Source organism: Salmo salar, chromosome 21, assembly GCF_965601325.2.
Source record: "Salmo salar chromosome 21, fSalSal1, whole genome shotgun sequence".
In the NCBI taxonomy this organism is placed as follows: Eukaryota; Metazoa; Chordata; class Actinopteri; order Salmoniformes; family Salmonidae; genus Salmo; species Salmo salar.
In genome coordinates, this window is record NC_138311.1 from 37696256 (window position 1) to 37721750 (window position 25495).

A 25495-nucleotide genomic window follows, 5' to 3' on the forward strand; every position below is an offset into this window, starting at 1 on the left:
GGGGGGAGGAGGATTCAGGAGGGAGGAGAAGGTAGCAAAGAGCTTCCTAGGGTTAGAGGCAGATGCTTGGAGTTTAGAGTGGTAGAAAGTGGCTTTAGCAGCAGAGACAGAAGAGGAAAATGTAGAGAGGAGGGAGTGAAAGGATGCCAGGTCCGCAGGGAGGCGAGTTTTCCTCCATTTCCGCTCGGCTGCCCGGAGCCCTGTTCTGTGAGCTCGCAGTGAGTCGTCGAGCCACGGAGCAGGAGGGGAGGACCGAGCCGGCCTGGAGGATGGGGGACAGAGGAAATCAAAGGATGCAGAGAGGGAGGAGAGGAGGGTTGAGGAGGCAGAATCAGGAGATAGGTTGGAGAAGGTTTGAGCAGAGGGAAGAGATGATAGGATGGAAGAGGAGAGAGTAGCGGGAGAGAGAGAGCGAAGGTTGGGACGGCGCAATACCATCCGAGTAGGGGCAGAGTGAGAAGTGTTGGATGAGAGCGAGAGGGAAAAGGATACAAGGTAGTGGTCGGAGACTTGGAGGGGAGTTGCAATGAGATTAGTGGAAGAACAGCATCTAGTAAAGATGAGGTCAAGCGTATTGCCTGCCTTGTGAGTAGGGGGGGAAGGTGAGAGGGTGAGGTCGAAAGAGGAGAGGAGTGGAAAGAAGGAGGCAGAGAGGAATGAGTCGAAGGTAGACGTGGGGAAGTTAAAGTCACCCAGAACTGTGAGAGGTGAGCCATCCTCAGGAAAGGAACTTATCAAGGCATCAAGCTCATTGATGAACTCTCCAAGACAACCTGGAGGGCGATAAATGATAAGGATGTTAAGCTTGAAAGGGCTGGTAACTGTGACAGCATGGAATTCAAATGAGGAGATAGACAGATGGGTCAGGGGAGAAAGAGAGAATGTCCACTTGGGAGAGATGAGGATTCCAGTGCCACCACCCCGCTGGCTCGATGCTCTAGGGGTATGCGAGAACACGTAGTCAGACGAGGAGAGAGCAGTAGGAGTAGCAGTGTTATCTGTGGTAATCCATGTTTCCGTCAGCGCCAGGAAGTCTAGGGACTGGAGGGTAGCATAGGCTGAGATGAACTCAGCCTTGTTGGCCGCAGACCGGCAGTTCCAGAGGCTGCCGGAGACCTGGAACTCCACGTGGGTCGTGCGCGCTGGGACCACCAGGTTAGAGTGGCAGCGGCCACGCGGTGTGGAGCGTTTGTATGGCCTGTGCAGGGGAGAGGGAGCAGGGATAGACAGACACATAGTAGACAAGCTACAGAAGAGGCTACGCTAATGCAAAGGAGATTGGAATGACAAGTGGACTACACGTCTCGAATGTTCAGGAAGTTAAGCTTACGTTGCAAAAATCTTATTGACTAAAATGATACAGTACTGCTGGCTGGTGGAGTAGGCTAGCTAGCAGTGGCTGCGTTGTTGATTTTGAACGTGTAGCTGGCTAGGTAACCTCGATAGTTTCAGTACTACACCTTGTCATGATACAAAGCAACTTTGTAGCTAACATAACACTAATCAAGGCGTTCCTTGTAATGTATTTAGTTTCTACAATGCTGCTCGTCGGTAATAGTTGGCTGGGTTAGGAAAAATGGCGTCGCGGGGGACGGAAATAGCTGGCTAGCTAACCTCGATGGCTGGCTAGCTAACAATTATCAAGCTATGACAAAGACAACTAAGTAGCTAGCTAGGTAACACTGCACTAGTCAAGTCGTTCCGTTGTAAAGTATTAGTATCTACAGCGCTGCTAGTCGGTCACGGTTGGCTAGCTGGCAGTGGGTTAATGATGACTAGGTGTGTTGACTAAGTCAGCGCCGCGTCGCGGCTGGCTAGCGCACCTCGATAATACTCAAACTCAAACTACACAATTATCTTAGATACAGAGACAGCAAAGACAACTATGTAGCTGGCTAACTAACACTAACACCACACTAATCAAGTCGTTACGTTGTAATGTAATAGTTTCTGCAGTGCTGCTAGTCGGTAGAAGTTGGCTAGCTAGCAGTGATGACTAGCTAGCTAGCAGCTAGCAGTGTTGACTACGTTAGGAGGACGAAGATAGCTAGCCTCGATAATTACTCAATTACTCTAAACTACACAAATTATCTTTGATACAAAGACGGCTATGTAGCTAGCTAAGAAGAATTGCTCAGATCAAACAAATCAAGCCGTTGTAATGTAGTGAAGTGTAATATTACCTGTGGAGCGAAGCGTGGTGCGACTGCTCGCTCCAAACCGGAAGTTTAGCGGAAACTTAACATGTGTAAATATTTGTATGAACATAAGAAGATTCAACAACTGAGACATAAACTGAACAAGTTCCACAGACATGTGACTAACAGAAATGGAATAATGTGTCCCTGAACAAAGGGGGGTCAAAATCAAAAGTAACACTCAGTATCAGGTGTGGCCACAGGCTGCATTAAGTACTGCAGTGCATCTCCTCCTCATGGACTGCACCAGATTTGCTGGTGAGATGTTACCCCACTCTTCTACCAAGGCACCTGCAAGTTCCCGGACATTTCTGGGGGGAATGGGTCTAGCCCTCACCCTCTGATCCAACAGGTCCCAGACGTGCTCAATGGGATTGAGATCCGGGCTGGCCATGGCAGAACACTGACATTCCTGTCTTGCAGGAAATCACGCATAGAACGAGCAGTATAGCTGGTGGCATTGTCATGCTGGAGGGTCATGTCAGGATGAGCCTGCAGGAACGGTAGCACATGATGGAGGAGGATGTCTTCCCTGTAACGCACAGCATTGAGATTGCCTGCAATGACAACAAGCTCAGTCCGATGATGCTGTGACACCGCCCCAGACCATGACGGACCCTCCACCTCCAAATCAATCCCGCTCCAGAGTACAGGCCTCGGTGTAACGCTCATTCCTTCGACGATAAACGCAAATCCGACCATCACCCCAGGTGAGAAAAAAACGCGACTCGTCAGTGAAGAACACTTTTTGCCAGTCCTCTGGTCCAGTGACGATGGGTTTGTGCCCATAGGCGACGTTGTTGCCGGTGATGTCTGGTGAAGACCTGCCTTACAACAGACCTACAAGCCCTCAGTCCAGCCTCTCTCAGCCTATTGCGGACAGTCTGAGCACTGATGGAGGGATTGTGCGTTCCTGGTGTCATTCGGGCAGTTGTTGTTGCCATCCTGTACCTGGTCTGCAGGTGTGATGTTCGGATGTACAGATCCTGTGCAGGTGTTGTTACATGTGGTCTGCCACTGCGAGGATGATCAGCTGTCCATCGTGTCTCCCTGTAGCGCTGTCTTAGGCGTCTTACAGTACGGACAATGCAATTTATTGCCCTGGCCACATATGCAGTCCTCATGCCTCCTTGCAGCACACCTAAGGCATGTTCACGCAGATGAGCAGGGACCCTGGGCATCTTTCTTTTGGTGTTTTTCAGAGTCAGTAGAAAGGCCTCTTTAGTGTCATAAGTTTTCGTAACTGTGACCTTAATTGCCTACCGTCTGTAAGCTGTTAGTGTCTTAACGACCGTTCCACAGGTGCATGTTCATGAATTGTTTATACACTGCTCAAAAAAATAAAGGGAACACTTAAACAACACAATGTAACTCCAAGTCAATCACACTTCTGTGAAATCAAACTGTCCACTTAGGAAGCAACACTGATTGACAATACATTTCACATGCTGTTGTGCAAATTGAATAGACAACAGGTGGAAATTATAGGCAATTAGCAAGACACCCCCAATAAAGGAGAGGTTCTGCAGGTGGGGACCACAGACCACTTCTCAGTTCCTATGCTTCCTGGCTGATGTTTTGGTCACTTTTGAATGCTGGCGGTGCTTTCACTCTAGTGGTAGCATGAGACGGAGTCTACAACCCACACAAGTGGCTCAGGTAGTGCAGCTCATCCAGGATGGCACATCAATGCGAGCTGTGGCAAGAAGCTTTGCTGTGTCTGTCAGTGTAGTGTCCAGAGCATGGAGGCGCTACCAGGAGACAGGCCAGTACATCAGGAGACGTGGAGGAGGCCGTAGGAGGGCAACAACCCAGCAGCAGGACCGCTACCTCCGCCTTTGTGCAAGGAGGAGCAGGAGGAGCACTGCCAGAGCCCTGCAAAATGACCTCCAGCAGGCCACAAATGTGCATGTGTCTGCTCAAACGGTCAGAAACAGACTCCATGAGGGTGGTATGAGGGCCCGACGTACACAGGTGGGGGTTGTGCTTACAGCCCAACACTGTGCAGGACATTTGGCATTTGCCAGAGAACACCAAGATTGGCAAATTCGCCACTGGCGCCCTGTGCTCTTCACAGATGAAAGCAGGTTCACACTGAGCACATGTGACAGACGTGACAGAGTCTGGAGACGCCGTGGAGAACGTTCTGCTGCCTGCAACATCCTCCAGCATGACCGGTTTGGCGGTGGGTCAGTCATGGTGTGGGGTGGCATTTCTTTGGGGGGCCGCACAGCCCTCCATGTTCTCGCCAGAGGTAGCCTGACTGCCATTAGGTACCGAGATGAGATCCTCAGACCCCTTGTGAGACCATATGCTGGTGCGGATGGCCCTGGGTTCCTCCTAATGCAAGGCAATGCTAGACCTCATGTGGCTGGAGTGTGTCAGCAGTTCCTGCAGGAGGAAGGCATTGATGCTATGGACTGGCCCGCCCGTTCCCCAGACCTGAATCCAATTGAGCACATCTGGGACATAATGTCTCGCTCCATCCACCAACGCCACGTTGCACCACAGACTGTCCAGGAGTTGGCGGATGCTTTAGTCCAGGTCTGGGAGGAGATCCCTCAGGAGATCGTCCGCCACCTCATCAGGAGCATGCCCAGGCGTTGTAGAGAGGTCATACAGGCACGTGGAGGCCACACACACTACTGAGCCTCATTTTGACTTGTTTTAAGGACATTACATCAAAGTTGGATCAGCCTGTAGTGTGGTTTTCCACTTTAATTTTGAGTGTGACTCCAAATCCAGACCTCCATGGGTTGATAAATTGGATTTCCATTGATTATTTTTGTGTGATTTTGTTGTCAGCACATTCAACTATGTAAAGAAAAAAGTATTTAATAAGATTATTTCTTTCATTCAGATCTAGGATGTGTTGTTTGTGTTCCCTTAATTTTTTTGAGCAGTATAGTTCATTGTACAAGCATGGGAAACAGTGTTTAAACCCTTACAATGAAGATCTGTGAAGTTATTTGGATTTTTACAAATTATCTTTGAAAGACAGGGTCCTGAAAAAGGGCTGTTTCTTTTTTTGCTGAGTTTATATATACTCACACACACACACACACACACACACACACACACACACACACACACACACACACACACACACACACACACACACACACACACACACACACACACACACACACACACACACACACACACACACACACACACACACACCGGATTAGGTAATTCTGTTTGGTTGCTAATTCTGTGAGTGTTTGTGTGTAGCAGGCAATAAGCAGGGCCCTGCCTCTCACTCTGTGGGAAAAACAGAGAACAGTTAACTCCCTCTTTAGATTCATACTCCATTATTACTGTGGCAAATAAGGATGAAAATCCCTGTCTTTACTCAGAGCAAACGAGGCACACACACACATACACCTTTCCTTCTATCCCTCTCCACACACAGTATACCCCGCTCCATTTCCTCCTATTCCTGTTGCCATGGCAGCAACCCCTACAATTTAGTTTGCCACAGCTCTATTGTCCCTGCAATTTTTCTGCCTTTACATGTCTATTTCTGCTGACAAACAGAACCGAACACTACCCACTACTGCCACTTTCCACCATTTACAGCACAGAACAGAAACCCATTTTCCATCCCTTACAGGAGTCATATTAACCTCCTGTACCTCAATCTTAACTGCAGTATGCTGCTATTGTCTATCATTAATTTACACTGCATCAGCTAGCTAGCCTGTTAGATTGAATACTATGCACTGTTTAAGACCATATCCCAAACTATTGGTCAAGAAGAAGCAGTAAAGAACACAGTATCTTATCTGTTATCACCACACATACAGTACACTGTACCCTGTGCAATGAGCTCCATTAGTATCTAGCCTGGACAGTATGGTTAATGCTCAAATAGTCTGTTCCAAACATTGACTAGAGCGTCTGTAAATCAAAGTCAATTTATAACTTTGTTGACATTTACTCCCCACACTCTATAGCGATGGAACACAATCGGGTAATTACAACTGTCTTTGACATTGACTTTTAGCAAGGTCACTGAAGCTGTTGGACTATTACGTGTTGCCTGAATGCTAAGTGCTTTCTATAATCTTCAGGTAAGTGTTTGTCATATACAGAATATTATGCATGTTAAGGACATGGCACTTCCCTTTTCAATGCAATCACCCTAATTCAAGCCAGCACCAACTCCGCGTTCCTCCCCCTCTCTCTCTCTCTCTCTCTCTCTCTCTCTCTCTCTCTCTCTCTCTCTCTCTCTCTCTCTCTCTCTCTCTCTCTCTCTCTCTCTCGCTCTCTCTCGCTCTCTCTCTCTCTCCCTCTCCCTCCCGCTCTTTGTTTCTCTTGGTCGTGTTTTTTAACTTGTTACAGAGGAATGTCAAGAAGCCAATTTGCTGCTTCAATGGCTCTTCAGCATCTGGAGGGCTTTGAAGAGGAAAAGCGGTGGCATGCAGGGTTAAAGTGAGCCAGCTTGGTCCAGCTCTAGCCCCCATGCCACCGTACTGTCTTCCCATCCTGTCCACCCTGCCCTGGTCTGGCCTCATAAAACACCCCAATAGGCAGACACACAGCTGGGGAGGATCTCTCTGTATAATATGGCCAGAGGTCCAGGGCCCCTATGAGACCGAGTAAAGGATCAGCTTTGCATTTTAGAATAAATATGATTACAGTATATTGTCAGGGCGGACCTGATCTTAGATCAGCAGTCGTTCTCTGAGATGCTTTGTGCCTACGGGTTCAGGACCTAACTGACAGTATCAAACACAGAGGACCAGCACTGCTCTATGGTCAAGACTTCGTTTCAGTAGCAGTAGGTTTTACAATTTTTCTGATTTTGAGATGATGTTCCAGTGTCTGTGATGTGTCTTGTTGATGAGGAGGTAAATGGAAAACTGCTGCTGTTAGATACAGTCATTATGAAAAAGCAGAGAGGAGCAGGTTGTTTTGTCTTCTAAAATACTGACAGACAAGGAACCATCCTGCCCGCTGCCTTCTGTAGCAAGCACCGTGAGAGAAGCTGTTCGATGCTAAAACAACATCTGAAGTGAGATGACGATTAGCCAATGTCTTTCCTCTCATCGGCACTCAGTGTTATGCACGTTCATATTGCATAACATAATGCATACCTAGGCATAATGTCATAGTGTCATGCAGTGTTTCGTTCTAGTTGGATGGATCTGTATTATATTTACATAAGTTAAAGGATTCAAAACTCTGTGAAATAAATGTACATTAAGCTACAAAGACTTTGCCATGGCTTCAAGGAACTAAAGAATAGAACTGAAAATGTAAAGAGTTATTACCCTATTATACTGTAAAAAGTGGGACGGCACTGTTGTTCTTCTGAATTGGTATGATCCAAAATTACCCTTTGGTTCGTTCAACCTATTCTATTCAGTTTGTCTGAAATCAAATAACAAATTTGACCGGTCAATGTGATTTTTTTTATTGAATGAAAGCTTCTAAATTGCTTTCAACACCTCATTCACATTCACATTGCATCGCAGTGGGTGCAATGTAGCAGCGGCTGCCTACCAGAAGAGTTGGAGGCGTGGCCTATTTTGGGTGTGGCTTTCAGTTTGTTCTTTTTGGCCACCCGTGAGAGTGAATGTCAATCAGGTAATGTTTTTATTTTTATTTGCATGATTATATGTTCACTGCAAGCACTAAATCTTAAATAATATCTGCGTAAGTACTGTGATACTAAAAAGTCTGGAAAGTTTTCTATTAGTGATGGGAAGTTTTACTGTCCAGTCAAAATAATTAATCTTTCAACTCATTGTTAATTTGACTCAGTAATGCCCAGAACACGCAGGACCCCCTACTGGTGAACAATGAACTGAAAACTCAAGAGTCATGATTCTACAAGCCTCTTGTTCACATGTTGTTCACCATAGGAGCTTATTGGAGCTGTAATTTGTGACTATGACTTGTAAAAGTGTGCTTTAAACAATGTACATGTATTGATTGCTAGGAATACAAATACAATTATCTCTTGATACATTTGAAACGAGGTCTAGATTGTGAATGACTTCACTTCACTCTAATCATCAAGATGGTGGCAGGGCAGTTTTGCTGAACATGTTGTGTCACACTGTTTGTTTGTTTACTTTGCAAAACCGTTATAGGCTGCGAAAGTTGTCATTAAACAACAGGCAAAATCAAAAATCCTTCAGGATCAAAGCAATTAAAGCGTTAAATTGACATCTGCTGGTTTCTACACGAGGAGATAATGCCGGTGTGGTGGCCTCCCTGAAAGCTGTGCTGTGACTGACGGTCTAGACATGTTGGGCCGACTAGCCTTGGATACTCCTCGACGGTCGGTGGTTCGCCATTCTACCGGAGTCTTCTGACTCTGATCCTGCCCCGCTGTGCGGTGGAAGCCGGAGGTTGGTATCTGCTCTGTGATATAACGTCTAGATGCGCTGGGCTTCCTAGCCCAGGATACCCCTGCCGGGTGGACTAGCCTCCAGTGATTGGCCGGTCTACTGGGCCCGCTCTGCCTCAATGTGCGGTAGCCTACTGCAAGGCGACTGGGTGCATTGACCAGACCCACACACTGGGTGAAATCTCTGTCAGTACATTCCTGCAGCAGCTGTTGAACACGCTGACCTTTCTAGCTAACACGGAACCCAAACCAGCTTCACGCGTGCGCCATCGTGCATAAATGTATTTTGTGAAATCTGTTCTAAATCAGTCTATAGGCTTGGATGTTTATAATGTTTATCGATGTGACCGACAAAGTAAGGGGGAGGTATAGCCATCTATATTAAAGACAAATATGTGGTTACTGAACTAAGGTCTTTATCTAAACCAAAACAGTTTGAGTTTTTAGATGCTGAAAGCTGTAGTTATCGAAAGCTGTGAACTTAGATTTGATAGGATGTTATAGACCTCCATCTGCAAAAGTAGAATCCCTGGATTCTCTGGCTGAACTGATGCATGGTTGGGGGGAAATGAAATGGTCCTTATGGGCAATTTAAACTGGGATTGGTTATCTCCAAACTCTGAGGCCATTAAATTTTACTCAAATGATAAATGTGGTTACAAGACTCAATCGCAAAGACATCTCTATCAACACTTATTGATGTTATTCTAACAAACAATCCGCATAAATACTCGGGCGTTGGGATTTTTGATAACGATTTAAGTGATCATTGTGCAGTTGCTTGCATTAGAGACACCAAAATCCCCAAAGTGACCCCTCAGTTCATAGTCACACTACATTTTATGCAGTTCTGTAAGTAGGCATTCCTGCATGAACTTTATGCATGCAACTGGGAAAGGAGTGCGCTTATTCCAGATATCGAAGAGGCATTCTCCTATTTTCATTCTATGTTTTCTACTATCGGTGATAAACATGCCCCTCTCAAAAAGTACCGGGTAAGAGATAGAGACAATCCCTGTTTTACGAAATACACAATGGGCCAAAGCCAGAAAGGGTAATTCCCAGACTGAATGGCAGTTATTCAGGGCATTGAGAAATAAGTGTACCTTGTTATTACAGAAATGCAAATCTAGCTTCTATTACAAATCTACCAAGGCCAACCTCAATAACCCAACAAAATTATGGAAAACCATTAAATCCATGAATGCTAACACGAACTTCTCTGGTCATCCACTGAAATTGACCTCAGATTCAATGGATGTGACTGACAAGAATAAACTGCTTGTCATGTTTAATGAACATTTTGTTAAAGCTGGGCATTTATTTGGTAATGAACTATTTCCAAACATCTCAAATGAGGCTGTGAATGAAACTGCCACATGCCGGCCTACGGTTAATTTATTTCATTTTACCGAGATTGAGCTTTAAGAAGTTGTAAAGGAACTCAAATCTATTGATATTAAGAAAGCACCTGGCCCGGATGAATTAAACCCATATTTTCAAAAAATTGGTGCAGAGATCATTGCTGCCCCTCTCACTCATATATAAAATCTTTCATTGGCGAGTAATACCATTCCAAAAGTCTGAAAAGCAGCCTATGTCACGCATTTACATAAAGGTGGAGATCCGTCCCAGTTGGAAAGATATCGTCCCATATTTAAACTATCTGCACTGGCAAAAGTTTTGGAAAACCTGATGAACTCACAAGACTTTCTTTGTAATAACTCAGTTTTATCTCAATTCCAGCCGGGTTTTAGAGCCAAGCATGGTACAATTACTGCTGTAATTAAGGTTGTAGGTGATAATCTAGATGCTCAGAAGGCCTTCGACACTGTTGACCATGCCCTGCTGTTGTATAGACTAAAAAACGTTGGTTGAAGTGTTGATGCATTGGATTGGTTCCAAATCTATCTTTCTGACAGAGCACAGTGAGTAGCTCAGGAGGGTATGAAATCTGAGTTTCGAAGGCTTACAAAAGGAGTTCCCCAAGGCTCAATTTTAGGTCCGATCCTTTTTACACTGTATATAAATGATAGAGGGAAGACTGTTGACTCTGCAAATCTCCATGTGCATGCTTATGACACAATTATTTATTTTAGAGCGTCTAATATTGAGAAGGCTTTTCAGGACTTACAGATGATCTTTTATGGCAGATTTTCCAATTGAAACTTGTGCTTAATGAAAGGAAAACAAAGTTTATGGTTTTCTCTTCCTTGAAAGTTAACAGATGGAGTCACTTGCAGATTTTAACTATAACAGGCCAGCAAATTGATAAGTGACTTGGGATTTGGTTAGATGAATTGTTGAATTTTAAACAGCGCATTGATACCTTGACCAAGAAACTGAAGTTGAAATTGGGTTTCTATTACAGGAACAAATCTTGTTTTTCAATGTTAGTCAGAAAAAATCTTGTTCAAAGCACTTTTTTTTATCAGTGCTGGATTATGGTGATATTGTTTATATGCAGGCCTCAGCAAGTACCTTAAAAACTCTGGACACAGTGTATCATGGTGCTTTAAGATTCTTTAAAAATGCTAGATCACTCACCCATCACTTTGATCTGTATGCTATGGTGCAATGGACCTCTCTCTCCACCAGTAGGCTAAAGCACTGGTACACTTTTGCGTACAAAGCATTGATGGGACAACTCCCTTTGTATCTGTTCTTTACTGACCAGATCAGTCACTCAATACAGTCGCTGCTGTCCTTGTCTGTTCCTAAGGCTAGAACTGAGATCGACAACAATGTTTATGATAACTGCAGTTGTTTCTAATTTTTCAATTGTATCTTTAACTTGTGACACTTTGTCTTTTGTGTGTATTCTGTATTTTACTGTAATGTTTTATGGACACTGCTATTTCCCTGTTTTGCCTTCTTGCCAGGTCACCCTCGCAAAAGAGGTTTTTAACCTCAATGGGTTTTACCTGGTTAAATAAAGGTTATACATTTTTTTTAAATGACTCTTGGTGGAATGCATTGCTTGGCTGCCGTGAGGGTGAGAAGCACAATATCGTTTGCGAACTGCAGCCCCCAAAACAATTATTTATTGAGTTCGAGTTTGTTGAGCAGAAGGAGTGGCGGACTTACCATTAGGTAGAAGAAGCCTACTGCCTCACATCATCAAGGAACCTTGTGAGCTGAGCATTCAAGGCCCCCCAATCCCCCCTTCAGAGTTGCAAAGGAAATAGGGAGGGAGGGGGGTTTTGCCTTATGCTGGGAATACGGGAAAACTCAGGAAAACAAACAGGTACAAACAGGTGGACAACAGAGGACTCTGGATGAGAGTGGTGCAGACTCACCTGGGGAGACGCCAGAGTGCCCTGCCTGCTGCATCGACTCCCAGAGGGACCAACCCGGCACCGACTGGCAGTGTGCCCTCTGCGGCCACAGATGGAGCACGTGAAGGCCCCTCCTCCAGCCTCCCTAAGCACAGCCCCTCCCAGCTCCATGGGCACCGGAGCGGGGATGCTGGAAGATGGAACCCGACAGAGCCCTCTATGGACGTCCGCGGGTGACCAGCAGGTTATCCAACCGGATGGACAGATCCACTATTTGGTCAAAAGTGATGGTGGCATCCCTGCAGGCCAACTCCCGTCGGACGTCCTCGAGCAGGCTGCATCGGTAGTGGTCGATAAGGGCCCTGTCGTTCCATCCTGCTCTGGTGGCCAAGGTCCGGAATTCCAGGGCGAACTCCTGGGCGCTCCTCGTCCCCTGCCTCAAGTGGAAGAGCCGTGTCTCCTTCTCCCCACATGGCGTTTGCCCACTCCAGAGCTCTCCCTGAGAGGCATGAGATGAGGGCGGACACCCTCTCCCTTCCCATGGGAGCTGGGTGAACGGTGGCCAGGTATAGTTCCAGCTGTAATAGGAACCCTTGGCACCGTGCTGCCGTCCCATCATACTCCCTGGGAAGGGAGAGACGAATCCCACTGGGACTGGATCCAGGAGGGACGGGTAGAGGTAACCCCGGCTGCCCTGGTCGAGGTCCATGTTCTGGACAACGCGATCCATCGTGGCACCGAGATGTTGCAGCATTGCTGAGTGTTCCCGGACGCACTCCTCTGACCGGGGTACCTGCTCCTGCTGACTCCATGGGTGGTGTGAAATTCTGTCAAGGTTGTGCGCTACTGGTGGAGGAGTCAGGTGCAGGAGAGCAGAGAGTTGTGAACAGGCGCACACTTTATTTAGACGGAGGCAATAAAACAGACAGACGCCACTGCGTCAAAACCTCCAGCCAAATGTAAAAAGTGCAAGGCGCGAAAAAGTCACACAAATAAGCAAATGTTTAACAATTAAACATCCTGCGTGAAACACGTAACAAAAACAATTTCACACAAAGACATGGGGGGGGAAACAGAGGAATAAATACATGCAGTGTGATTAGGGAATGTAAACCAGGTGTGCAGGAAACAAGACAAAACAAATGGAACAATGAAAAAATGGAGCGGCGATGGCTAGAAAGCCGGTGACGTCGACCGCCAAACGCCGCCCGAACATGGAGAGGAGCCGACTTCGGCGTAAGGTTGTGATACTGCATTCAGTATGAAGGAAGTTATGAGGTAGTTTTGAGAGCCAATGTTAACTAGAGTTAGTGCAATTACTGGAAAAGTAATTGCTAGCATTTGCTAGCTCTAATGAACTTATCCTCTGCAGCAGAGGTAACTCTGAGTCTTCCTTTCCTGTGGCGGTCCTTATGAGATGCAGTTATTGCTAGCATTCGCTAGTTAGCAATTACTTTAACGCTGCGAGCTTCCAGTTGAAGCTCGCATCCGCTACAAGACCATGGTGCTTGCCTACGGAGCCGTGAGGGGAACGGCACCTCCGTACCTTCAGGCTCTGATCAGTCCCTACACCCAAACGAGGGCACTGCGCTCATCCACCTCTGGCCTGCTGGCCCCCCTACCTCTGAGGAAGCACAGTTCCCGCTCAGCCCAGTCAAAACTGTTCGCTGCTCTGGCACCCCTATGGTGGAACAAGCTCCCTCACGACGCCAGGACAGCGGAGTCAATCACCACCTTCCGGAGACACCTGAAACCCCACCTCTTTAAGGAATACCTAGGATAGGATAAAGTAATCCTTCTAACCCCCCCCCCCCCCCCAAAATATTTAGATGCACTATTGTAAAGTGGTTGTTCCACTGGATATCATAAGGTGAATGCACCAATTTGTAAGTCGCTCTGGATAAGAGCGTCTGCTAAATGACTTAAATGTAAATGTTCCTTCAAACTGCATGCGGAGACATAAAAATGTTATCCAATTGTATCTGACTCTTCATTGCCAAAATCCTGAAGTATCCCTTTAATATAATAATTTGACATGATCATTTGGTGTTTTGACTCTTGTCTGTTGAGGGGGTTGTGAAAGACTCTGTTGTCCTGCTTTTCTGTTAAGGTCGTTGTGAAGGACACAGTTGTCCTGGTTTTCTGTTGAGGTCGTTGTGAAGAACACAGTTGTCCTGGTTTTCTGTTGAGGTCGTTGTGAAGGACACAGTTGTCCTGGTTTTCTGTTGAGGTCATTGTGAAGGACGTAGCAGGCCTGAGAGACGTTTCTTTCTTTCTGGTCCTGATGAGAAAAAAATAACTGTTGGGGGAGGTTCTCTTTTGCACTGTTGAACCAATCCAGTAAATGTGTTGGAGGAGTTAACATGGAGTGTCGCCTTGTTAACGTTCAAAAGCGGAAGGCTTTCTTTCTATTTCCCCTTAAAACTGGATGCATCCGGTTGTTATCGACTACGTAGAGTGGTGCTGTTGAGGTGGTTGTGGAGCTGACAGTTGTCATGGTTTTCTGTTGTGGTGGTTTTGGAGGAGACAGTTGTCATGGTTTTCATGAGCTTCCCCATGTACACGGGGTGCAGTTATTTAGTCAGTCAGTACCTTTGGCGACATTATGTTGGTCATGGGGTGTGCTCATGCTGGGTGTGGCGGGTGAGCTCTCACAGACATTGAGAGAGAGGGGGGAGATGAGGGGAGGAGATCATGATGGGAGGGGATGAGGGGAGAGGAGGGAGAGAGGGATGGGTATGGGAGGAGAGGGGAGGGGAACAGAGCAACCAAAGCTCAGAATTAGACAGGGCCCAGACCACCTAAGTCGTGTGTTGCTGTGGCAACAGCTCTGTTCCCTTCACACACGGAGGAGTTTTGGGGCTGGTATCTCTCTCTCCCCCCGCTCCACCCTGCCTTGCAGTGTGATGCAAGCCTGCGTTTGGCAGTGTGTCTGACTCTGTGGCTGCCTCAGGTCTCAGCTCCAGGGGAATCAGTTTGTCGCTTTGCTCTACTGGTCTGACCAGTACAGGTAAAGAAAAGCTTTTCTGTCCTGGTAGTGTATCTCAGTACAGTGTTGTCTGCATGTCTGTGAGGATTTTAGTTGTGGTTTTGTATTATAATATAACTGTCCTTCTATTTTATACTGCTGTGCTGTTTCATTGAGATACATTTTGATATGTTTTTATTTATTCATGTTTTTATTGATTATTCATGTGTTAAGGCCAATGAGACAAACTTGCTAAGAGCAGTAACAGTTGTCACTGAAAACTGTTAATTTGACTCAACATTATTCTGTCAGGAAGGGCTGAAATGAGACTGAAGAAGACAGTTGTCATTAACATTAGATGTGTTTGTGTGTGTGTTTCTGGTGTGTAGCTGTCAGATAGTAAAAACTGTTGTCTCACTGGAATGAACCCAACACCTTTGTGATGCTGTGTGTGCGTGCGTGTGTGTGTGAGGTAGGTGTGTTTAAGCCTGTGTCGTTGTGTGCCTTTGAGACAGATGCTGATCTGGATGCAGGACACATCACTGCCCAGTCTGTGAGGAGGTAGGCAGGGAACGAGGGAAAGGAAGAGCAAAGGAGAGATGGTATCTGTCTAGGTGAAGGAGAGAGCGGCGCATGTCTGTCTGGAGGGAGGGAGAGAGGAAGGAAAGAGCAAGGGAGGGAGGGATAGAAGGGAAGAGTGAGGGAGGGATAAAAGGGAAGAGCGAGGGAGAGAAGGTATCTGTCTAGGTGAAGGTGTGAGAGGTGCATGTCTTTCTGTCTGTCTGGAGGGAGGGAGAGAGAGAGGAAGGGAAGAGCGAAGGAGGGATAGAAGGGAAGAGCGAGGGAATCTGTCTAGGTGAGGGTGGGAGTGGTGCCATGTCTGGAGGGAGGGAGGGAGGGAAGAACGAGGGAGGGGGATAGAAGGGAAGAGCGAGGGACAGAAGGTATCTGTCTAGGCGAGGGAGTGAGCGGTGCATGTCTGTCTGTCTGTCTGTCTGTCTGTCTGGAGGGAGGGAGTTCATCATAGCTAAGCTGTAATCTCCAGAATAGAATGACGTTATGGTCATGTTAAAAGAAGCAGGATAGAGACCAAAGTAATAGAACCTGAAGATGGCAAATGCCTTTTCTCCTATGCATACAACATAGGTAATAGGGTACCATTTGACACACAGCCTTTTCCTGTGTGTGTTGGAATGTCACACTGTGTGGTTGATCTGCTAGGTCAGTCGGACTGAGATCAAAGAGGTGAAGGCTGGAGGTTCCTCTCTAGATTTCTTCCTAGGTTCCTGCCTTTCTAGGGAGTTTTTCCTAGCCACAGTGCTTCTACATCTGCATTGATTGCTGTTTGGGGTTTTAGGCTGGGTTTCTGTATAAGCACTTTGTAATATCTGCTAATGTAAAAAAGGCTTTATAAATACATTTGATTTCATTTGGTGGAATCTGTCAATAATCTGTCAGTACTTTCTCAGTGGGTCTGTGGTTCATTTCTCTCTTTTTTTTCTTCTCCTCACTGTCCGCCTTATGTCTCTCCTGTTCAGCATATTAGATTTATACTGAACAAAAATGTAAAAGCAACATCTAGTACAGTCAGTCCCATCTGTGTTGGACCCATCTTTCATGAGCTGAAGTAAAAGATCCCATGAATGTTCCATACGCCTCAAAAAGCCTGTTTCTCTCAAATGTTGTGCACAAATTTGTTTACATCCCTGTTAGTGAGCCTTTCTCCTTTGCCAAGATAATCCATCCACTTGACAGGTGTGGCATATCAAGAAGCTGATTAAACAGCATGATCATTATACAGGTGCACCTTGTGATGGGAACAATAAAAGACCACTCTAAAATGTGCAGTTTTGTCACACAACACAATGCCACAGATGTCTCAAGTTTTGAGGGAGCGTCCAATTGGCATGCTGACTGCAGGAATATCCACCAGAGCTGTTGCCAGAGATCTGAATGTTTATTTCTGTACCGTAAGCCGCATCCAACGTCGTTTTAGAGAATTTGGCAAGTACTTCCTACCAGCCTCACAACCGCAGAACCACAACAGCCCAGGACCTCCACATCTGGCTTCTTCACCTGAGGGATCATCTGTGACCAGCCACTGGACAGCTGAGGAAACTGTGAGTTAGCACAACCAAAGAATTTCTGCACCAACTGTCAGAAACCGACTCAGGAAAGCTCATTTGCGTGCTCGTCGTCTCCAACAGGGTCACCCATTGAGCATGTTTGGGATGCTCTGGATCAACGTGTATGACACGTGTTCCAGTTCCCGCCAATATCCAGCAACTTTGCACAGCCAGTGAATAGGAATGGGATAACATTCCACAGGCCACAATCAACAGTCTGATCAACTCTATGTGAAGGAGACGTGTCGCGCTAGATGAGGCAAATGGTGATCACACCAGATAGTGATATATTTTTTTTTAAGGTATCTATGACCAACAGCTGCATATCCGTATTCCCAGTCATGTGATATCCATAGATTAGGGCCTAAGGAATTTATTTCCATTGACTGATTTCCTTATATGAACTAAACTCAGCAAAAAAAGAAACGTCCTCTCACTGTCAACTGCGTTTATTTTCTGCAAACTTAACATGTGTAAATATTTGTATGAACGTAACAAGATTCAACAGCTGAGACATAAACTGAACAAGTTCCACAGACATGTGACTAACAGAAATGGAATAATGTGTCCCTGAACAAAGGGGGGTCAAAATCAAAAGTAACAGTCTGGTGTGGCCCTCAGCTGCAGTGCATCTCCTCCTCATGGACTGCACCAGATTTGCCATTTATTGCTGTGAGATTGTTACCCCACTCTTCCACCAAGGCACCTGCAAGTTCCCAGATATTTCTGGGGGGAATGACCCTAGCCCTCACCCTCCGATCCAACAGGTCCCAGATGTGCTCAATGGGATTGAGATCCGGGCTCTTCGCTGGCCATGGCAGAACACTGACATTCCTATCTTGCAGGAAATCACACACAGAACAAGCAGTATGATTGGTGGCATTGTCATGCTGGAGGGTCATGTCAGGATGAGCCTGCAGGAATGGTAGCACATGAGGGAGGAGGATGTCTTCCCTGTAACGCACAGCGTTGAGATTGCCTGCAATGACAACAAGCTCAGTCCGATGATGCTGTGACACCGCCCCAGACCATGACGGACCCTCCACCTCCAAATCGATCCCGCTCCAGAGTACAAGGCCTCGGTGTAACGCTCATTCCTTCTACGATAAACGCGAATCCGACCATCACCCCTGGTGAGACAAAACCGTGACTCGTTAGTGAAGAGCACTTTTTGCCAGTCCTGTCTGGTCCAACGACGATGGGTTTGTGCCCATAGGCGACGTTGTTGCCGGTGATGCCTGGTGAGGACCTGCCTTAAACAGGCCTACAAGCCGTCAGTCCAGCCTCTCTCAGCCTATTGCGGACAGTCTGAGCACTGATGGAGGGATTGTGCATTCCTGGTGTAACTCGTACAGTTGTTGTTGCCATACTGTACCTGTCCCGCAGGTGTGATGTTCAGATGTACCGATCCTGTGCAGGTGTTGTTACATGTGGTCTGCCACTGCGAGGACGATCAGCTGTCCGTCCTGTTTCCCTGTAGCACTGTCTTAGGCGTCTCACAGTACGGACATTGCAATTTATTGCCCTGGACACATCTGCAGTCCTCATGCCACCTTGCAGCACGCCTAAGGCACGTTCACGCAGATGAGCAGGGACCCTGGGCATCTTTCTTTTGGTGTTTTTCCGAGTCAGTAGAAAGGCCTCTTTAGTGTCCTAAGTTTTCATAACTGTGACCTTAATTGCCTACCGTCTGTAAACGGTTGGTGTCTTAACGACTGTTCTATAGGTGCATGCTCATTAATTGTTTATGGTTCATTGAACAAGCATGGGAAACAGTGTTTAAACCCTTTACAATGAAGATCTGTGAAGTTTTTATATTTTTACGAATTATCTTTGAAAGACAAGGTCCGGAAAAAGGGACTTTTCTTTTTTTGCTGAGTTTATAACTCCGTAAACTCATAACACAGCTTAACACCCCGGCCGTCCTATAATCTAAGCTTGATGCCCTCAATCTCACACAAATCAATCTCACACAATTTGTCAATGAACCTACCAGGTTAAACCCCAAATCCATAAACATGGGCACGCTCATAGATATCATCCTGACTAACTTGCCCTCTAAATACACCTCTGCTGTTTTCAACCAGGATCTCAGCGATCACTTCCTCATTGCCTGCGTCCGTAATGGGTCCCCGGGTCAAACAACCACCCCTCATCACTGTCAAACGCTCCCGAAAACACTTCTGCGTGCAGGCCTTTCTAATTGACCTTGCCCAAGTATCCTGGAAGGATATTGACCTCATCCCGTCAGAAGAGGATGCCTGGTTTTTCTTTAAAAGTGCTTTCCTCACTATCTTAAATAAGCATGCCCCATTCAAAAAATGTAGAACTAAGAACAGATATAGCTTTTGGTTCACTCCAGACTTGACTGCCCTTGACTAGCACAAAAACACCCTGTGGCATACTGCACTAGCATCGAGTAGTCCCCGCGATATACAACTTTTCAGGGAAGTCAGGAACCAATACACACAATCAGTTAGGAAAGCAAATGCTTGCTTTTTCAAACAGAAATTAGCATCCTGCAGCACTAATTCCCCAAAATTTTGGGACACTGTAAAGTCCATGGAGAATAAGAGTACCTCCTCCCAGCTGCCCACTGCACTGAGACTAGGAAATACTGTTACCACTGATAAATCCACAATAATCGAGAATTTCAATAAGCATTTCTCTACGGCTGGCCATGCTTTCCACCTGGCTACCCCAACCCCGGCCAACATCTCTGCACCCCCCACAGCAACTTGCCCAAGCCCCCCTCCGCTTCTCCTTCAACCAAATCCAGACAGCTGATGTTTTGAAAGAACTGCAAAATCTGGATCCCAACAAATCAGCTAGGCTAGATAATCTGGACCCTCTCTTCCTAAAATGATCTGCCGCCATTGTTGCAACCCCTATTACTAGTCTGTTCAACCTCTCTTTCATATCATCTGAGATTCATAAAGATTGGAAAGCGGCTGTGGTCATCCCCCTGTTCAAAGGGGGAGACACTCTAGACCCAAACTGTTACAGACCTATATCCATCCTGCCCTGCCTTTCTAAAGTCTTTGAAAGCCAAGTGAACAAACAGATCACCGACCATTTCGAATCCCAACGTACCTTCTCCTCTATGCAATCTGGTTTCCGAGCTGGTCACGGTTGCACCTCAGCCATGCTCAAGGTCCTAAACGATATCATAACTGCCATCGATAAAAGATAGTACTGTGCAGCCGTGTTCATCGACCTGGCCAAGGCTTTCGACTCTGTCAATCACCGTATTCTTATCGGCAGACTCAACAGCCTTGGTTTCTCTAATGGCTGCCTCACCTGGTTCACTAACTACTTCTCAGATAGAGTTCAGTGTGTCAAATCGGAGGGCCTGTTGTCCGGACCTCTGGCAGTCTCTATGGGGGTGCCACAAGATTCAATTCTTGGGCCGATTCTTTTCTCTGTATATATCAATGATGTCGCTCTTGCTGCGGTGATTCTTTAATCCACCTCTATGCAGACGACACCATTCTGTATACTTCTGGCACTTCTTTGGACACTGTGTTAACAAACCTCCAAATGAGCTTCAACGTCATACAACACTCCTTCTGTGGCCTCCAACTGCTCTTAAATTCTAGTAAAACAAAATGCATGCTCTTTAAACGATCGCTGCCCGCACCTGCCCTCCTGACTTGCATCACTACTCTGGACGGTTCTGACTTAGAATATGTGGACAATTATAAATACCTAGGTGTCTGGTTAGACTGTAAACTCTCCTTCCAGACACATTAAGCATCTCCAATCCAAAGTTAAATCTAGAATCGGCTTCTTATTTCACAACAAAGCCTCCTTCACTCATGCTGCCAAACATACCCACGTAAAACTGACTATCCTACCTTATCTCAGCTCACAGGTCACCATAGCAACACCCACCCGTAGCACACGCTCCAGCAGGTACATTTCACTGGTCATCCCCATAGCCAACACCTACTTTGGCCACCTTTCCTTCCAGTTCTCTGCTGCCAATGACTGGAACGAATTGCAAAAATCACTGAAGTTGGAGTCTTATATCTCCCTCACTAACTTTAAGCATCAGCTGTCAGAGCAGCTTATCGATCGCTGCAGCTGTACACAGCCCATCTGTAAATAGCCCATCCAACCAACTACCTACCTCATCCCCATATTTTTTTTTTTTTTCTGCTCTTTTGCACACCAGTATTTCTACTTGCACATCCTCATCTGCCCATATATCACTCCAGTGTAAATTGCTAAATTGTAATTACTTCGCCACTATGGCCTGTTACTGACTGTACATTTGTTTATCCCATGTGTAACTCTGTGTTGTTGTTTTTGTCGCACTGCTTTGCTTTATTTTGGTCAGGACACAGTTGTAAATGAGAACTTGTTCTCAACTGGTCTACCTGGTTAAATAAAGGTGAAATATAAATAAATAAATAAATAAATAAATAATTGAAATTGTTGCTTCTTGCATTTATATTTTTGTTCAGTACATCAGGCACAACATTACTGGGTTGAAGAGAGATTGACATTGAAGATATGAAATCCAGTTTTATGATCTTGATCTCAGGGTGATCTGAGGGTGTTAATTGATGTCTTAGATTTTCAGTATCGATAGTTTTTTTCTATTTTCCAGCTAGTTTGAGACTACTTGGCATGTATAACTTCTACTGAAGATGTTAAAACAGACTCTTTCAGGTTTTCACGTTTTCTTGAATAGTTTTGTGTTGATTGGATTAAATTGACTGCAATGACACTTGGGTTTGGCAGTGGTACGTATTTGTCAATGTCTGTATGACACTCTCCTTTTCACTCTGAAATGGAGCCACAGAAAGCAGGATCATTTGAGTGGGTGAGTGTGCTGTGTGAGTGTTCCCAGAAGACATGTTTGTGTGTGTGTTGGTACATGTGTGTGTGCCTTCGTGTGTGTCTGGTGGGTGGAAAATGGTCCTGAAACAGCTCCACGTCGTGACCACCAAAGTTCTCCACCGCCAACTAACTATTCCCACTGAAATACACTGTTGCTATGTCAATTACACGGTTTAGAAGACTGACATTCTCAAAAACACTAAATGATGACAGTGAAACTCATGAATGTAATATAAAGGACATGATATGGATGTACAGTATATATTGGAGTCCATATGCACAGGAATCATGGATGTATGGCTGTCCAACTACAACATACGGTATATCCACAAACCCTACCCACACACATGCACACACTAGGGCTGGGAAGTGCCAGGGACCTCACGATACTTAGGTGCCATCTACGATATGTATTGCGATTTGATACTGCGACGTTATTGCGATTCAATGTTTCAAACATATTGCTCACTATATGTCTGCTGCAGAGAGATGAGAGAGCCATGAGAAAATGATCACTTATGGAAATAAAAGAGCTGAAAACATGTTTGACTCACCATTTAGAAAGAAGATTGAGACCAAGCTATTGAACTGTGGTTGATCTTTTTTGGTTACTGTACCACCAACAGAATTTTGCTCTGCCCGGTGTAGCCCTGAATGTAACCCCTCATGTTCATTTGACCAGTAGGCCTATGGTCTCATGAGTCTTCTCAAGTACACCCTGTGGATAGGTCCTAGTACCCCTGGTTGGGAACCACTGCTATAGAAGGAGAAATACAGCCGACTAGCACTAGCTAACGTTAAAACTGGAATCCTTAATGGTGAAAGTACCACGTCGGTTTGCATTATTACAACAACAAAGACATTCCCGCAAACAATGAATACTGTTTATTTCCCTTGGACATCATTGCACGTGTGTTAGAACAGCATCATATGCGCTGCAATTTTTTTTCCTTAATGTGTGACGCTCCACCAGAGCTCCCCACCTTTGCTTCGTCAAAAACATTTTATGTTAGGACAAATAATGTCTGACAGTTTTTAAACCTCGAGTACACTACTGCTGTGCAGGAAAATTCTCAGCAACAAAATAGTGATCAAATTAAGATCCTACATCTGTATGTCTAATGGGTAAAGACATCATCTACATTAAATAGTTTCTGACCAGTGGAAGGTATCTGGGTCGTATTCGTTAGTGCACACCGTAGCAAAACATTTTGCAATGAAAAAACTAAACATGCTTCCTTTGCTTTGTTTGGCTCATAGTTAGTACGACCCTGGGCAGACCACACAATTGTTGGCTCAAAGTTATCTGCCAATCACAGGCCCAGGCCCAAGACCATTTCTGATTGGCCAGTAGTTGTGGCTGCTGTCTTCTTGCCTGAAGCTGTGTTTCCATGGCGATTTCTGCAGTTAGAACGCTGCCAATGCTCCAAGTATAGATTGAAGAATAGATTGTTTAATATGCAGAGAACCCCCAAAAATTATAATCAGCCTTAGATAGACAGAAAGCAATCATTAAATGCATTATCAATCAATAAGGACAGATCTTAAGTTAATATTTAATTGACATACTATGATTGACAAGATATGGTTGGTTTAGACATGTCACTGACGTGTGTGTGTGTGTGTGTGTGTGTGTGTGTGTGTGTGTGTGTGTGTGTGTGTGTGTGTGTGTGTGTGTGTGTGTGTGTGTGTGTGTGTGTGTGTGTGTGTCACAGAGCAAGTGTCTGCGCGGATTGTGCAGGAGGTGACAGCCGAGGCAGTGGCAGTACTGAAAGGAGAACAGGAGACAAGACTGCCTTCAGGTACGCACACACATACATACATACATACACACACACACACACACACACACACACACACACACACACACACACACACACACACACACACACACACACACACACACACACACACACACACACACACACACACTCTTGACATGTGCCAGCCCTCCCCACCCCTCCAGAGGAAGCATAGCGATTCTGAGTGTGAAACAAGAGGTCCTTTTGGCTGATGTCAGTGGACAGAAATGGTGCTGTTGGGGTGTATGAGTGTAGGGGTTAGAGATCCGTGTCAGGTCCGGACAGCTGTCAGAGTAGATCTACCATGGTGGTAGTGCTGGGGGAGTAAACCCAGAGCAGAGCATATCCCAGATCAGCCCTCTGGAGGCCACATAGCAACACTGACCCTCAACATGTAGTAGCCTCTCTCTATCCCCGGATGCGACGTCTGTCTGTCAGCACATCTATGGCATCATACATCTATGGAGGGTTAGTGTGGGAGCCAGCCTTGACGTCACTGAAGGGAAGGTTGTAAGGACTATGCTGTTTTTTTTTAATTCTGAATTGCTTTATAAGGATGCCTGTAATGTACTTGTATTACTACTGTTAGCTAATTCACTATTACAGTTCATCACATTTCCAGCAGAGAATGCTCATTGGAGGAATTACTCAGCAGAAAACAGCCATTATAGTATTTATTCACATCTTTACTATTTACAGTGACTTTCAGAGGAGCTTTAAAGGATTAACCAGAGAGAGAGGTAGGGAGAGATGAGAGAGAGAGAGAGGTAGGTAGAGAGAGAGAGAAAGGTAGGTAGGGAGAGAGAGGTAGGTAGGGGGAGAGCGAGAGAGAGAGAGAGAGAGGTAGGGAGAGAGAGAGAGAGAGAGAGAGGTAGGGAGAGAGAGGGAGGGAGAGAGAGGTAGGGAGTGAGTGAGTGAGTGAGAGAGAGAGAGAGAGAGAGAGAGAGACTCCAGGCTTCATCAACTACTACCTCGACGCACACACACAGACCATAATGCACAGATACACACCCAGATACACACCCAAACGTCACTCCCTATACATTGTCTCCCTCTGTCTGGTTTTCTGTAGTTGAAGACACGGCGAACCTGCCTCCCTCCCCTCCTCCCTCACCTGCTGCTGAACACTGCTTCGGACCCCTGGATCAAGGTAAGGTCTATAGAGAGAGATGAGGGAGAGAGTGATGAGAGAGAGATGTGTTATCATCATGAGTGAATGTGAAGTGGAGTTGTATTTGACCGTGCTGAGACGACTTGGAACACCATTCCTCTGCCCCATTGGAGGATACTGTATATGTCACCTTCAGAAGAACCAATCACAGAGGCTCCCGACCTGGGTCATATGGTTACACAGAAACAGGAAACCAAACACAGGAAGTGTTTCTTAGACATTCATTCTCTTTGAACAGAAGTCCTCTCCCTTCTCCTCATTTTCCTTTTTACCACGGATTTAGAAATGCTTTCACCTCCATCACTTCTTTACCTCAATCCCTCCATCCACAAGCCCATACTCCTTCATCCTCACCCCTTCCCTGACCATTCGTCTTGGAATGCCAGTGCATGACCTTCGCATGACCTCACCCATCCTCACTCTTCCTCACCCCCCACCGGCATCCTTCCTCTCCCCTGACTTTCATCATCCACCCCTCCTGTCCTTGCAGATATAACTCTGGTAGCCTGTTTGCCTTCCTAACCTCTCTTGTTTCCACTTATGTGTATTTGTCTTTATTCTTCTGTCCTGTGTTTAAGCATGTCTTCTTGTTAGTTTTTCCTTGTTCTCTGCCCATGCTTGTTTGTCTTCCTGGTTTGTTTCTGATCGTGCCTGACCTGATCTGTGTTTGTTTAGTCAAGTCTGACTGCAGTGGACATGTGACCTATGACAGAGATTGTGGGAGGAACCAGCCATGCTCA

At 45.8% G+C, this 25495-nt stretch overlaps 1 protein-coding gene across 11 annotated transcripts in view; it reads left to right on the forward strand.

Annotated features, from left to right (window-relative positions):
• LOC106582286 (uncharacterized) overlaps window positions 1-25495 on the forward strand; it is a 181524-nt gene that overhangs the window by 111977 nt on the left and 44052 nt on the right. For all 11 annotated transcript variants that reach the window (XM_045704743.2, XM_082967159.1, XM_082967156.1 and 8 more), the window contains 2 exons: window positions 23498-23584; window positions 24657-24734. In XM_045704743.2, coding sequence (XP_045560699.2) covers window positions 23498-23584; window positions 24657-24734 — 165 coding nt within the window. The remainder of the gene's footprint in view (window positions 1-23497; window positions 23585-24656; window positions 24735-25495) is intronic.